The sequence below is a fragment of the Mixophyes fleayi genome, chromosome 3 (genome assembly GCF_038048845.1).
Source record: "Mixophyes fleayi isolate aMixFle1 chromosome 3, aMixFle1.hap1, whole genome shotgun sequence".
NCBI classification, from domain to species: Eukaryota; Metazoa; Chordata; class Amphibia; order Anura; family Limnodynastidae; genus Mixophyes; species Mixophyes fleayi.
In genome coordinates, this window is record NC_134404.1 from 345,191,172 (window position 1) to 345,207,267 (window position 16,096).

Below are 16,096 nucleotides of genomic sequence, written 5' to 3' on the forward strand. Positions count from 1 at the left end.
TCTAACTAAGAATCAGATAATGGCTATGTCTCTAGAGCTCTCAGTATTCTCTGTGTTTCTTCCCAGGGGTCCCGGAATCTTTTTACTTGTGCGGGGCTGGGTGAGATCTTTGTAAAGAGCACCACACTATGCACCTCATTAAACCTCATTTGTCTGCCCAGTCAATCACTGGGGGAAGGGGGCAAATTGCCGCATATAATAGTCTATTAGCTCAGAACTCCCTTCCTGCCTACTTGGAAGTTTCCCACCATGTCAATTGTGTAGCGATAATGAGATAAATCAGTGTGATGGTATCACAGAGCAACAAGCTGGTTATTACGCCTGTGACCTTTGGCCTCTCCTGCTGGCATCATGGTGGTCCCGGGGTGGTCCTGTTAGACATGTTTGTGATGGACCTCCTGGTTCTGCCAGCATTAATAAAACTTCCCTTCTGTATCATACACAATACTGACCCTTCTCATAATCCCTCCCTAATTGTGTGACATTTTCTCTCTTATTTCCACCCTATGCCCCCACTTGTACATTTACTACTAGATAATGTCTGTCTCCCACCCTCCTTCCCTCCTGTTCTGCACTGCTTCCCCTTGCTCCATGTGTAGTTCCCTGACAGCCCCCTGTGCTGACACTTCTCTCCAGCTCCTCTATACCTGCTCCTCCTCTGTTACCAACGCTCCACAATCCCTGTATTTCTGTCTCTCACCTGCCCAGTGCCTGTACCATCCTTGCTCACCCTCTCTTCTATAACTGCCCCCTCTTCTTATTTGTGGAATACCATCAGATGTTGCCCCCGAGATACATTGTGACTTTTTTCCTACTTCTGGAGATGGTGAATTCAGGATCCAAGAAGCAGGTAAGAGATGTTTCTGTGTCTTTGAGGTGCTAGTGGAGTGATATTGTGGCAGTCAGAGGGTTAACAGCGCAGGGACAGGATTCATTGACAGAAGTGCTGGTGAGGTCCTGTCCTATCACAAGGAAATTACAATATGTCTACAGCTGAATTTACTACAGGTTTATTTAACCCCTTCATTCAAAAGTTCCAGGACATCTTCATGTCCCTGTTACTGTCCTTGTATCACCTTGATAAATGCTGTATGATGTATAATATAATATTGTCACCTGCAGGACCCACATAGTTTGTCACTTTTCCTGGGCATTGCTCTATACCGTATAACCGGCCAGATAACGGACGTCGTTCATTCACAGTATATCACTCAGCTTATAGGCATAAATAACATTATGTGCAGCCCTGGTACAAAATATAGCAATAGAACATTGACTACAAAGATAAAACACTAATTCATTCATTGATATACACAGCTATCTATAGATTTATGTTTCCTTCCTGTATCTAGCACAGTGGTCCTGTTCCAGTTCTGAATTTAGCACACAATTTATTGTGGTCCTATATCTAGCACAATATATGTTCCAGAATTGCTCAGAGCACAGGAATCCACTTCCAGTTCTGAAGTTAGCAGAAGATTCATGATCTGATTCTGTACGTAGCATAGGATTTCTGCTCCAGTCTTATACTTAGTACATTAATGCCTGAATTTAGCACAGGAAACCTGAAAGTGATTCCTCGTCATTTTCTGGCAATTGCTTTGTTTCAATATCCTCATTTTTAAAATGTAATGAATCTGATTGGTCTTCAAATAGTTACATTAATCAATTAATTTTCACTCCAGTGATAAATACAGTGGTCTACAACCTGTGGATCAGACTTTCCTGATTGTTAGATGTGCAATATATTCTATTGCTAAGCACCTTTCATGTATAGTAACGGCATACTGACACTCGGGGTCCCAGACCTATGGCACACTGAAACCTGGGGTCCCAGTACAAAGGCGCACTGACAGCTGGGGTCCCAGTACAAAGGCACATTGGCATTCGGGGTCCCAGTACAAAGGCACACTGACACTTGGGGTCCCAGTACAAAGGCACACTGACACTCGGGGTCCCAGAACAACAGCACACTGACACTTGGGGTCCCAGTACAAAGGCACACCGACACTCGGGGTCCCAGAACAACGGCACACTGACACTTGGGGTCCCAGTACAAAGCCACACAGGCACTCGGGGTTCCAGTACAAAGACACGCTGACACTTGGGGTCCCAGTACAAAGCCACACAGGCACTCGGGGTTCCAGTACAAAGGCACGCTGACACTCGGGGTCCCAGTACAAAGCCACACAGGCACTTGGGGTTCCAGTACAAAGGCGCACTGACAGCTGGGGTCCCAGTACAAAGGCACATTGGCATTCGGGGTCCCAGTACAAAGGCACACCGACACTCGGGGTCCCAGAACAACGGCACACTGACACTTGGGGTCCCAGTACAAAGCCACACAGGCACTCGGGGTTCCAGTACAAAGACACGCTGACACTTGGGGTCCCAGTACAAAGCCACACAGGCACTCGGGGTTCCAGTACAAAGGCACGCTGACACTCGGGGTCCCAGTACAAAGCCACACAGGCACTCGGGGTTCCAGTACAAAGACACGCTGACACTTGGGGTCCCAGTACAAAGCCACACAGGCACTCGGGGTTCCAGTACAAAGGCACGCTGACACTCGGGGTCCCAGTACAAAGCCACACAGGCACTCGGGGTTCCAGTACAAAGACACGCTGACACTTGGGGTCCCAGTACAAAGCCACACAGGCACTCGGGGTTCCAGTACAAAGGCACGCTGACACTCGGGGTCCCAGTACAAAGCCACACAGGCACTCGGGGTTCCAGTACAAAGGCACGCTGACACTTGGGGTCCCAGTGCAAAAGTACACTGACACTCGGGGTCTCAGAACTACGACACACTGACACCCGGGGTCCCAGTATAAAGGCACACTGACACTCGGGGTCTCAGAACTACGACACACTGACACTCGGGGTCCCAGAACTACAGCACACTGACACTCGGGGTCTCAGAACTACGGCACACTGACATTCAGGGTCCCAGAACTACAGCACACTGACATTCAGGGTCCCAGAACTACAGCACACTGACATTCGGAGTCCCAGAACTACGGCACACTGACACTTGGGGTCCCAGTACAAAGCCACACTGACACTCGGGGTCCCAGTACAAAGTCACACTGACACTTGGGGACCCAGAACTTGCATTTCTTTTGCAGTAATGTACTGAATTGACTGATGTAAACAAAAAAGCTTTACACTACACACAGCATGTTTTCTGCTTCTATGGTTCAGTTACCTTGAGCTGCATTAAGTCAAATTGCATATGCAGCATAAGCGTAATTAGGCATAGGTATAGCTGTTCTTAATGTTGCATTGATAATGTAGTTGAACACAGCTCAGATTTACCGGACCTCAGTTGTAATGTAAATGCAGTATTCACATCACCAAATTAATTCACCACACCATGCTGAAATAGGAAAATAAGTGGGAAAGAGAAGAAAAGGAAAGGGTCATCCTCAGAGGTTCTGTGTGTTATGAAATCAGGTGGAATAAAGACATAAGGAAATCCTCAAACATGGAACATGTGTGGTGTCTGCGCCACTTTATGGCTCCAGAAGTGGGATCAGTCAATAAGTACCTCAGTCATATAAAAATTTATAAGAAACAAAGATTTATTTTTAAAGAATGCAGTGAACTTTACCTTGACCTTTAGTTTTTTGTTTAGTTTGTTTATTAACCCATATGTGCTACAAGATGTTTGTTTTACTTTTGGAACTGATTACTCTAAACTTTATACTGCACCCTAGTTCAATAATAGTCTGCAAATGACTAGTCTGGGATTTAAATTCTCAAGGAATTCCAGCGGTTTATTTAGATAACAGCAACAGACAATTAACTGCAGTACCATCACTTCTTACCTCCTGATCATCTACTGATTTTTGGGGAACACCCTTCCTATAAATATCTTCAATTTGAACCATATATGGTATCTCTCGCCCTCCAGAATCCAAAATTTTGCTGTATTAGACCAGTTCTGGATTCCTGTCACTTGTCAGTTATTGGGGAGATTTGTGGAGACCTGACAGCTGTCAGTACTGTCCTGGTTTCAGGTGGGCACAGCATGTCGTAGGGTGTAATAAACCCTGTTAAAAGCTGCTTAATCTGCTAAAATCTATTTATTGAGATTTTTTTCATCGAAGTTGAATGTGCTTCGATATGTGGTTCAAATAGTTCCAATAAGGTCAAATGTTGATGGTCACATTGGTCGGTATTCCGATCGGATTGGATGGAAATCTTTTCATCCAAAGGATTGTATTGTAATGTTTGTACTGAAAGTATTGATCCTACATTGACCACACACTGTGGCCCCCTTTTTTGCTCTCAGGTCCACAGTTTTAGCTTGTTTTTTAAATATTTGCTGAATTTAAAATGATCAGATTACAATGTGCCTGGCTCATTTGTATATGGATGTGATTGTACAGCAATGTAATCAATTGTTGAAAAAAAAAGCGTATGGCCACCATATCAGAACAGGATCAACAATATTATCAAAATATGCCTGATTATTTGCGTTTGTAACTTTCCTAAACCTGTTACACGCTACATGACATGTAGAATCACTATGCTGTTGTCTCAGTCAGGTGCTTAATGCATTGTACAACCTGGCCTCTCAGTCTACTCAGTGCCTCACACCTGGTTTTATATATTATCATACTCTAGAATATGCCGAATATCCAACTATGACATTAATCCTGTGGGTATCATAAATGTCTAAGTGTACTGGTCATCTACACCCAGTGAAGATGGCCATTTTGTGGGCTGAACCAATATTCTATACCTCATGCCTGAGACAGGTTACATGTTCCTATAGAACGTATCATGAATCTTTCTTAGCCCACAATATGGCTGTATGGGTGATCTGTCCACATTATTAGAGACCGTTTTTCACCCATCCTCCCAGAAGTTGTATCACTGACTGGAATGAGGTGGAGTTTACAGGCAGAACTTTTCCCAATTGAAAAAACATATTATGATCATGTCCGGTCCGGTGGTCAGGTCATGTTGGGGGTGTAGTGTCCTATGTCTATATATAGTGTAATAGAATTGTATTATGATCATGTCCAGTGGTCAGGTCATGTTGGGGGTGTAGTGTCCTATGTCTGTATACAGTGTAATATAATTGTATAATGATCATGTCCAGTGGTCAGGTCATGTTGGGGGTGTAGTGTCCTATGTCTGTATAGAGTGTAATAGAATTGTATTATGATCATGTCCAGTGGTCAGGTCATGTTGGGGGTGTAGTGTTCTATGTCTGTATACAGTGTAATAGAATTGTATTATGATCATGTCCAGTGATCAGGTCATGTTGGGGGTGTAGTGTTCTATGTCTGTATACAGTGTAATAGAATTGTATTATGATCATGTCCAGTGGTCAGGTCATGTTGGGGGTGTAGTGTCCTATATCTGTATACAGTGTAATAGTATTGTATTATGTTCATGACCAGTGGTCAGGTCATGTTGGGGGTGTAGTGTCCTATGTCTGTATAGAGTGTAATAGTATTGTATTATGTTCATGACCAGTGGTCAGGTCATGTTGGGGGTGTAGTGTCCTATGTCTGTATACAGTGTAATAGAATTGTATTATGATCATGTCCAGTGGTCAGGTCATGTTGGGGGTGTAGTGTCCTATATCTGTATACAGTGTAATAGTATTGTATTATGTTCATGACCAGTGGTCAGGTCATGTTGGGGGTGTAGTGTCCTATGTCTGTATAGAGTGTAATAGTATTGTATTATGTTCATGACCAGTGGTCAGGTCATGTTGGGGGTGTAGTGTCCTATGTCTGTATATAGTGTAATAGAATTGTATTATGATAATGTCCAGTGGTCAGGTCATGTTGGAGGTGTAGTGTCCTATGTCTGTATACAGTGTAATAGAATTGTATTATGATCATGTCCAGTGGTCAGGTCATGTTGGGGGTGTAGTGTCCTATGTCTGTTTACAGTGTAATAGAATTGCATTATGATCATGTCCAGTGGTCAGGTCATGTTGGGTGTGTAGTGTCCTATGTATAGAGTGTAATAGAATTGTAGTATGATCATGTCCAGTGGTCAGGTCATGTTGGGGGTGTAGTGTCCTATGTCTGTATACAGTGTAATAGAATTGTATTATGATCATGTCCAGTGGTCAGGTCATGTTGGGGGTGTAGTGTCCTATGTCTGTATATAGTGTAATAGAATTGTATTATGATCATGTCCAGAGGTCAGGTCATGTTGGGGGTGTAGTGTCCTATGTCTGTATATAGTGTAATAGAATTGTATTATGATCATGTCCAGTGGTCAGGTCATGTTGGGGGTGTAGTGTCCTATGTCTGTATAGAGTGTAATAGAATTGTATTATGATCATGTCCAGTGGTCAGGTCATGTTGGGGGTGTAGTGTCCTATGTCTGTATATAGTGTAATAGAATTGTATTATGATCATGTCCAGTGGTCAGGTCATGTTGGAGGTGTAGTGTAATATGTCTGTATACAGTGTAATAGAATTGTATTATGATCATGTCCAGTGGTCAGGTCATGTTGGGGGTGTAGTGTCCTATATCTGTATACAGTGTAATAGTATTGTATTATGTTCATGACCAGTGGTCAGGTCATGTTGGGGGTGTAGTGTCCTATGTCTGTATAGAGTGTAATAGTATTGTATTATGTTCATGACCAGTGGTCAGGTCATGTTGGGGGTGTAGTGTCCTATGTCTGTATATAGTGTAATAGAATTGTATTATGATAATGTCCAGTGGTCAGGTCATGTTGGAGGTGTAGTGTCCTATGTCTGTATACAGTGTAATAGAATTGTATTATGATCATGTCCAGTGGTCAGGTCATGTTGGGGGTGTAGTGTCCTATGTCTGTTTACAGTGTAATAGAATTGCATTATGATCATGTCCAGTGGTCAGGTCATGTTGGGTGTGTAGTGTCCTATGTATAGAGTGTAATAGAATTGTAGTATGATCATGTCCAGTGGTCAGGTCATGTTGGGGGTGTAGTGTCCTATGTCTGTATACAGTGTAATAGAATTGTATTATGATCATGTCCAGTGGTCAGGTCATGTTGGGGGTGTAGTGTCCTATGTCTGTATATAGTGTAATAGAATTGTATTATGATCATGTCCAGAGGTCAGGTCATGTTGGGGGTGTAGTGTCCTATGTCTGTATATAGTGTAATAGAATTGTATTATGATCATGTCCAGTGGTCAGGTCATGTTGGGGGTGTAGTGTCCTATGTCTGTATATAGTGTAATAGAATTGTATTATGATCATGTCCAGTGGTCAGGTCATGTTGGAGGTGTAGTGTAATATGTCTGTATACAGTGTAATAGAATTGTATTATGATCATGTTCAGTGGTCAGGTCATGTTGGAGGTGTAGTGTCCTATGTCTGTATACAGTGTAATAGAATTGTATTATGATCATGTCCAGTGGTCAGGTCATGTTGGAGGTGTAGTGTAATATGTCTGTATAGAGTGTAATAGAGTTGTATTACGATCATGTCCAGTGGTCAGGTCATGTTGGGGGTGTAGTGTCCTATGTCTGTTTACAGTGTAATAGAATTGCATTATGATCATGTCCAGTGGTCAGGTCATGTTGGGGGTGTAGTGTCCTATATCTGTATAGTGTAAAAGAATTGTATTATGTTTATGTCCAGTGATCAGGTCATGTTGGAGGTGTAGTGCCCTATGTCTGTATACAGTGTAATAGAATTGTATTATGATCATGTCCAGTGGTCAGGTCATGTTGGGGGTGTAGTGTCCTATGTCTGTATACAGTGTAATAGAATTGCATTATGATCATGTCCAGTGGTCAGGTCATGTTGGGGGGTGTAGTGTCCTATGTCTGTATAGTGTAATAGAATTGTATTATGATCATGTCCAGTGGTCAGGTCATGTTGGAGGTGTAGTGTCCTATATCTGTATAGAGTGTAATAGTATTGTATTATGTTCATGACCAGTGGTCAGGCCATGTTGGGGGTGTAGTGTCCTATATCTGTATAGAGTATAATAGAATTGTATTATGATCATGTCCAGTGGTCAGGTCATGTTGGAGGTGTAGTGTCCTATGTCTGTATATAGTGTAATATAATTGTATTATGATCATGTCCAGTGGTCAAGCGATGTTGGGGGTGTAGTGTCCTATGTCTGTATATGGTGTAATAGAATTGCATTATGATCATGTCCAGTGGTCAGGTCATGTTGGGGGTGTAGTGTCCTATGTCTGTATAGAGTGTAATAGAATTGTATTATGATCATGTCCAGTGGTCAGGTCATGTTGGGGGTGTAGTGTCCTATGTCTGTATACAGTGTAATAGAATTGCATTATGATCATGTCCAGTGGTCAGGTCATGTTGGAGGTGTAGTGTCCTATATCTGTATATAGTGTAATAGTATTGTATTATGTTCATGACCAGTGGTCAGGTCATGTTGGAGGTGTAGTGTCCTATATCTGTATAGAGTGTAATAGTATTGTATTATGTTCATGACCAGTGGTCAGGCCATGTTGGGGGTGTAGTGTCCTATATCTGTATAGAGTATAATAGAATTGTATTATGATCATGTCCAGTGGTCAGGTCATGTTGGAGGTGTAGTGTCCTATGTCTGTATATAGTGTAATATAATTGTATTATGATCATGTCCAGTGGTCAAGCGATGTTGGGGGTGTAGTGTCCTATGTCTGTATATGGTGTAATAGAATTGCATTATGATCATGTCCAGTGGTCAGGTCATGTTGGGGGTGTAGTGTCCTATGTCTGTATAGAGTGTAATAGAATTGTATTATGATCATGTCCAGTGGTCAGGTCATGTTGGGGGTGTAGTGCCCTATGTCTGTATATGGTGTAATAGAATTGCATTATGATCATGTCCAGTGGTCAGGTCATGTTGGGGGTGTAGTGTCCTATGTCTGTATACAGTGTAATAGAATTGTATTATGATCATGTCCAGTGGTCAGGTCATGTTGGGGGTGTAGTGTCCTATGTCTGTATACAGTGTAATAGAATTGCATTATGATCATGTCCAGTGGTCAGGTCATGTTGGAGGTGTAGTGTCCTATATCTGTATATAGTGTAATAGTATTGTATTATGTTCATGACCAGTGGTCAGGTCATGTTGGAGGTGTAGTGTCCTATATCTGTATAGAGTGTAATAGAATTGTATTATGATCATGTCCAGTGGTCAGGTCATGTTGGAGGTGTAGTGTCCTATGTCTGTATACAGTGTAATAGAATTGTATTATGATCATGTCCAGTGATCAGGTCATGTTGGAGGTGTAGTGTCCTATGTCTGTATACAGTGTAATAGAATTGTATTATGATCATGTCCAGTGGTCAGGTCATGTTGGGGGTGTAGTGTCCTATGTCTGTATATAGTGTAATAGAATTGTATTATGATAATGTCCAGTGGTCAGGTCATGTTGGAGGTGTAGTGTCCTATGTCTGTATACAGTGTAATAGAATTGTATTATGATCATGTCCAGTGGTCAGGTCATGTTGGGGGTGTAGTGTCCTATGTCTGTTTACAGTGTAATAGAATTGCATTATGATCATGTCCAGTGGTCAGGTCATGTTGGGTGTGTAGTGTCCTATGTATAGAGTGTAATAGAATTGTAGTATGATCATGTCCAGTGGTCAGGTCATGTTGGGGGTGTAGTGTCCTATGTCTGTATATAGTGTAATAGAATTGTATCATGGTCATGTCCAGTGACCATGATAAGTTTGGGTTAAATCAATATGTGTTATTTTCAAAGTTTTATGTGCTCAAACTACTGTATTTTGATAACTGCAATCATGATGCTTACATAACAAGTGTGGTACTGGAACACAGCAGCAATGTGACCGACCAGGTAATATAAGAAGGAATAAGCACTTAATTGCGTCTGTTGAGATGTTTTTTCTGTGCAGATTTGTCCCGAATAATAATAGACTAGTTTGCATTATGGCCCAGCCAGGTCTGTATTCAGATTGACACTTGTCTTGCCTAGTATGAGTGAATCCGGCAGATGGTAATCTCCCCTCGTTCTCTGTGCGATATTCAGGAGTGCACATGAATGTCTGCAGAAACCTCAGACCCGCTCCTGTAAAACATTGTATATTCTGTGCACTCAGATAGGGACTGATTTATCCTGGAACGCGATGTGAATGCAATTTGCGTTTTTTAAAACTGAACGTATTGCACGGCCACACACCCATATTGAAGTACAAGCAGATCCCAAGAAATGTTTCCACTTGATTGTGGGTATAAGAACGCTATGGCTGTACGTTACTTGCCGCATGTAAATAAAATAAAGTCCCATCAGAACGCATGCCAAAAAAATTCATTAAATTCATTAGCAACTCTTAACACTATAAACATTATTAAAAATACATTTTAAAAAACTGTATTATCATTAGTGTATGTTTATTTTGTTACATTTTATTTAACATGAAATACATAAATTAGGATATTATTAATGCCTGCTGTATGTAAAGTGCATTTTTACAGTTTCACTTATTTGCACACACATGTTGTGGCATACATACGTGTAGTCATCACTATCAGCTAGCACTTACACCTGACCTGTAGCTGGTACAAATGATATGACTAAAGAATACCTTTCTGAGCATATCCAGAGCAATACCACACAAGATACTGCACACAACTGGATTTACATTCGAAGATGAATCAGGCCCATAATGTGCAGATTATTTGTTTCTTAAACTGTAGACTTATGCAGACCCCAGTTTTAGTTACTGGTTCTGAATGCTAGCTGTAATTCCCAGAATCTGTTTGTATTGTTTATGTATGAAGAAATGCACAGTAACACTGCTCTAATTGTATCTGCTGAATGTGATTCTCTGTATTTGTTACTTCTTATGTATTGAGAATTGCACAGCACGAATGCTCTTATTCTGTTGGATTGGTGTGATTTCGGTATTTGTATTTATTTTGTATGTATAGACAAACAAGGGTAAATGTATCAAGCTGAGAGTTTTTCGGGGGATTGAAAAGTGGAGATGTTGCCTATAGCAACCAATCAGATTCTAGCTTTCATTTTGTCGAATGTACTAAATAAATAGAGATGGGCGGGCTCGGTTCCCCGAGAACCAAACTCACCCGAACTTTGGCTATCTGAGTACGGAGCCGAGTAGGCTCGGTACTCTCCCGCCCGCTCGGATTCCAAATCGAGGCCGAACGTCATCGTAACGTCGTCGGACCTCGGGGCTCGGCTCTCGCGATACTTGAAGATTATAAATACACGCCTCCACAGCAATCCATCGCCATTTGACAGAGGTAGAGAGCAGGGTGTAGTCACAGGCTGATTTAAGCAGGGACAGAGAATACAATATTCTGATTCCAATTGTGCTAACAAAAATCGCTAGAGAAGAGAGGAGGGTAGAGGTGTTTTTGTTTTTTTTCAATATTTGGCACTCAAAGTGCTTTTTGGGATGTCCCCCATTATTTTGCTTAAATATTTCTGGCTGTCAAAATTACTATCTGTCAGCAGATTAACCAAATAATTTTTAGCACTCCCCAGTGCTTTTGGGGTCACCCCCATAATTGTGCATAAATATTTCTGGCTGTTCAAAGTATTATCTGTCAGCAGATTTGCCAAATAATTTTTAGCACCCCCAAGTGCTTTTGGGGTGTCCCCTATAATTGTGCATAAATATGTCTGGCTGTCAAAAGTCATATTTGTCAGCAGTATCTACCAAATAATTTTAGCACTCCCAAGTGCTTTTGGGGTGTCCCCCATAATTGTGCATAAATATTTCTGGCTGTCAAAAGTTATATTTGTCAGCAGTATCTACCAAATAATTTTTAGCACTCCAAAGTGCTTTTGGGGTGTCCCCCATAATTGTGCATAAATATTTCTGGCTGTCAAAAGTCATATTTGTCAGCAGTATCTACTAAATAATTTTTAGCACTACTAGTACTTTGGGTTCAGAATGGATTCAAAGCAGTCCACATATGAGCAACCAGGTTCTGTCACCAGTCCTGATGGTAGTGTTCCCAGTACGTCATCTGGGCAAGGCGATGTCAAACTACAAAGTGTTTCGAAATCAGTCCAAAAAACACACACCAATTTTTTTTTTACTGTGTTGAAGCGAAAAAGAAGTGTAACTGAGGAAATGTTAAGTGACGATAAAAAAAATTGCCAACATGCCATTCTACACACGCAGTGGCAAAGAGAGAATGAGGCCTTCATCTTTCTCTATTAGTGGCAGATCCCAAAAAGTTACTGAGCCTACAATTGGTGCACAACTACTGTTACGAGTCAAAGCTGAGCTGCAAGATAACAGTAAGGCATTAGAGGAGAATGTTTGCTCTGATTCACAAATGACACCAATCCCTGTGGAGAGTCCATTCAACAGTGAGATGGTTAATCGTGAGCATTCTGTTAGTGTACCCATAAAGAAGGGACCTTTCAGCAGTTCTGCTGATGTGTGCCTTAATAGCCCGAGTGTAGCCGGTGATACACAAATTGAGGACTCACTTTGGAATTAGAAGAGGATGAGGGGGAGATTTGTGTAGGCGACGAGGGCGCTAATGAGGATGTTGATGAGGATGAGGTTGTTTGTGTAAGTCCTGCACCAGTGGAAGCAGTTCTGGCACGTGACAAGTAAAAGTCCATTGTCATGCCTGGGCATAAAACAAAAAAATCCACTTCTTATGTGTGGAATTATTTCTACCCAAATCCAGACAACAATTGTATAGCCATTTGTAGTGTATGTCAAGCCACAGTCAGTCGAGGGAGGGATCTTAACCATCTTGGAACCTCGTCTATGTTACGCCATTTAACGAGAGTTCATGGCAAAGTGTTGGGAAAAGCTGAAAGTTCTTCCAAAAAAATTACAAGCACTCCATCATCAGCTAAGACCCTCCGCTCACCGACATACCGACGGCTACAAAATACACCCACCACACCATCCTCATCAAAACCCTTAGTAGCGCTCGGAGTTAGCCCGGCATTCCACTTATTAAGGCTGTATGACTCCTGCACTATTATTAATTCCTCTGAAGAAAGCGTTAGTCCCGCTGCTGCTGCTGCTGTTGCTGCTGCTGGGGGTGAATCGTCAGCCCAGAGGCAGGTCAAGAAAATGAGCAGTCCTACATTTCAGCAATTAACTGTAAAACAATCATTACCTAGGGGAAGAAAATATGACAGCAGTCACCCAGTCGCCAAGCGAATCACAGACGCCATGGCTGCAATGTTAGTGTTAGATCTGCGTCCAATCTCCACAATAAACGCAGCTGATTTTTCACAGTTAATTGAGGTTTTGTGTCCGCGTTACAGAATTCCATTGCGACACCATTTCTCCCGTAAAGCAATTCCACAAAAATGCCATTCTGCCCACTGTCCACTTAACCACAGATATGTGGACAAGTGGAAGTGGCCAAACCAAAGACTATATGACTGTGACAGCCCACTGGGTTGGTCATTCACCTTCACCAGCAGGAACAGCAGCAGCATTTACACCACTACGTAACATTTGTCACGGGCAGGCCACTCTTTGTATCACTGGCTTCACTAACAGGCATACAGCTGACAATTTGTTATGCAAACTAAGAGATGGGATTGATACATGGCTTATATCACTTGGACTCTCCCCAGGATATGTCATTTCTGATTACGCCAACAATATAGTGCGAGCATTACAGCTGGGTGATTTCCAACACATTCCCTGTTTTGCTCACACCATCAACTTGGTGGTGCAGAGCTTCCTACGAAATAACTGTGAGGTGCAGGAGATGCTTTCGGTGGACCGTAAAATTTCAGGCCATTTCAGGCATTCAGCCACAGCATGTAGGAGATTACAGGAGCTCCAAGAGCAGTTTAACTTGCCCTGCCACCAACTTAAGCAAGAGGTAGTAACTAGGTGGAATTCCACCCTATACATGCTTCAGAGGATGGAGGAACAGCGCAAAGCCATCCAAGCATATTGCACAAGCCATGACATTGGGAAAGGAGGGGGGATGTATTTCACTCTTGCACAGTGGAGAATCCTTTCAGTGCTGTGCAAGGTGCTGAAACCATTTGAAGTTGTGGTGTGTGAGGTGAGTGCAGACTCTGCTAGTTTGAGCCAAGTCATTCCTTTAATTAGACTATTGGAAAAGCAGCTTGAGAAACTGAAGGAGAAGCTGAAAGCAAGCAATTCAGCAAAGTATGTTGGCCTTGTTGATCAAGTACTTCATTCGCTTCACAATGATCCTCGAGTTATTAAGATCTTGAACTCGGATCAGTAAGTTTTGGCCACTGTGCTTGATCCAAGGTTTAAGACCTACATTGAGTCTTTACTTGTAAATGAGCGAGATGTGAACTTTTGCAAGGAGCTATTGCTCATCAAGTTGGCCGCTGAACTGGGCCTCGGCTTGACGACGTGTCCTCCTTCACTTTCTCAAGCTGCTGCTGCTCGTAAAAAAATTTAATTTCCCAAAAAGAAGCAGGGAAGACGCAGGGGGCAGACCAGAACAATTTAACATCTGGGGGTAAATGTATCAAGCTGAGAGTTTTCCGGCGGGTTTCAAATTCTAGCTATCCTTTATTCAGTGCATTCTACAAAATGTCAGCTAGAATCTGATTGGTTGCTATAGGCAACATCTCCGCTTTTCAAACCAGCCAGAAAACTCTCAGCTTGATACATTTACCCCACAATGTCACTTCCATCGTTCCATGTGCTGGGTTTAATTCTCTGGTTTGTTTTTTATTTTGTGTCCATAGAAAATTACACAGTACATCTTCTCTTGTTCTGTTCAGATTTAAAAAAGAGAGAAATCAATGACACAAATGTAGTGATACAGACGTTACTCAGATCATCTTATGTTGTTTCCAGATTAATGCATTATTGGATACAGACCTTAAAACTGAAGGTATTCATATATTCCTAACTAGTTCTATGCAGCCGCCCACATCCTACAGAAAATGGAGAATTAATCCTCACTGCAGACATTCAGTTTAGAGACATCTAAGTCGGTCCTCCATATATGTCATTCATATGCTGTTCACAGGTGGAAATGTAGCTAACTAAGGTGTGAATGGCATCCATCCATTCATATGTCACAGTCTTATATTGTTTGCCCCTGCATCTGTGGGATAATGTTGGTAGAAGCTAGAAGCATGTGAGTACCAGCTGTTCATGTATTATGGCAGCTGAGGACTTTGCAGCTACCGCCAGCTGTAATGGACACTCTGTACCTAGTGTTATAGTACAATATTAACGGTGCAAGTTTATTGCAGCATCCAGTGATTCATCTCTGCATTGTGTATGAGGTATAAAATGTGGATCAGACAATTTATCGGCTGTCACATACTTCTAGTGATTTACAGTTTGTGAATCACCCTCATGGTCTTGTGTCAGACTGTAACTTACCACTAGGGATGTAGTCATAGAGTCAATCACAAGAAACAAACTCACATTCAAGGACATTGCTCATTTCCAGGAATAATCAGGATTTATGCAGATTAAACAGATGGTAACCTGTATCTACTGATGTACAGTCATGGCCAAAAGTTTTGAGAATGACACAAGTATTGGTTTTCACAAAGTTTGCTGCTTCAGTGTTTTTAGAGCTTTTTGTCAGATGTCGCTATGGTATACTGAAGTAACATTACAATCATTTCATGAGTGTCAAAGGTTTTTAATTGACAAGTACATTAAGTTTATGCAAAGAGTCAATATTTGCAGTGTTGACCCTTCTTTTTTGACGACCTCTGCAATTTGCCCTGGGATGCTGTCAATCATCTTCTGGGCCACATACTGACTGATGGCCGCCCATTCTTGCCTAATCAATGCTTGGAGTTTGTCAGAATTTGTGGGGTTTTGTTTGTCCACCCGTCTGTAACAGATTCTGGATACTATATTACTAATCTTGATTAGCACTGGCTTACCTGAGGTGCGGAGTCTAACGATCTCCCCGGTGTTCACCAAGAACCGCCGCAAGGCGGGGTGGGCTTCGCTGCCAGGAGTCGCAGGTCGCGGCCCCCAGGTTCGCCTCAAGATGTAGTACAGCGGAGTGAAGCGGTGGTAGCGGAGTCAACAAGCCGGTTCGGTACACAGGAATGGAGTCAGGCAGAATCAGAAGGCAACTCAGAGTCAACAAGCCAGGTTCGGTACACGGGTCACAAGAATAGGAGAATGGTCAGCAAGCCGGGTCGGTACA

At 42.2% G+C, this 16,096-nt stretch overlaps 1 protein-coding gene across 1 annotated transcript in view; it reads left to right on the plus strand.

The window, feature by feature from the left end:
- The first annotated feature begins 464 nt into the window (after positions 1–464).
- GLP1R (glucagon like peptide 1 receptor) overlaps positions 465–16,096 on the plus strand; it is a 278,807-nt gene continuing 263,175 nt past the window's right edge. The window contains exon 1 of the mRNA XM_075204458.1: positions 465–850. Coding sequence (XP_075060559.1) covers positions 779–850 — 72 coding nt within the window. The 5' untranslated portion in view covers positions 465–778. The remainder of the gene's footprint in view (positions 851–16,096) is intronic.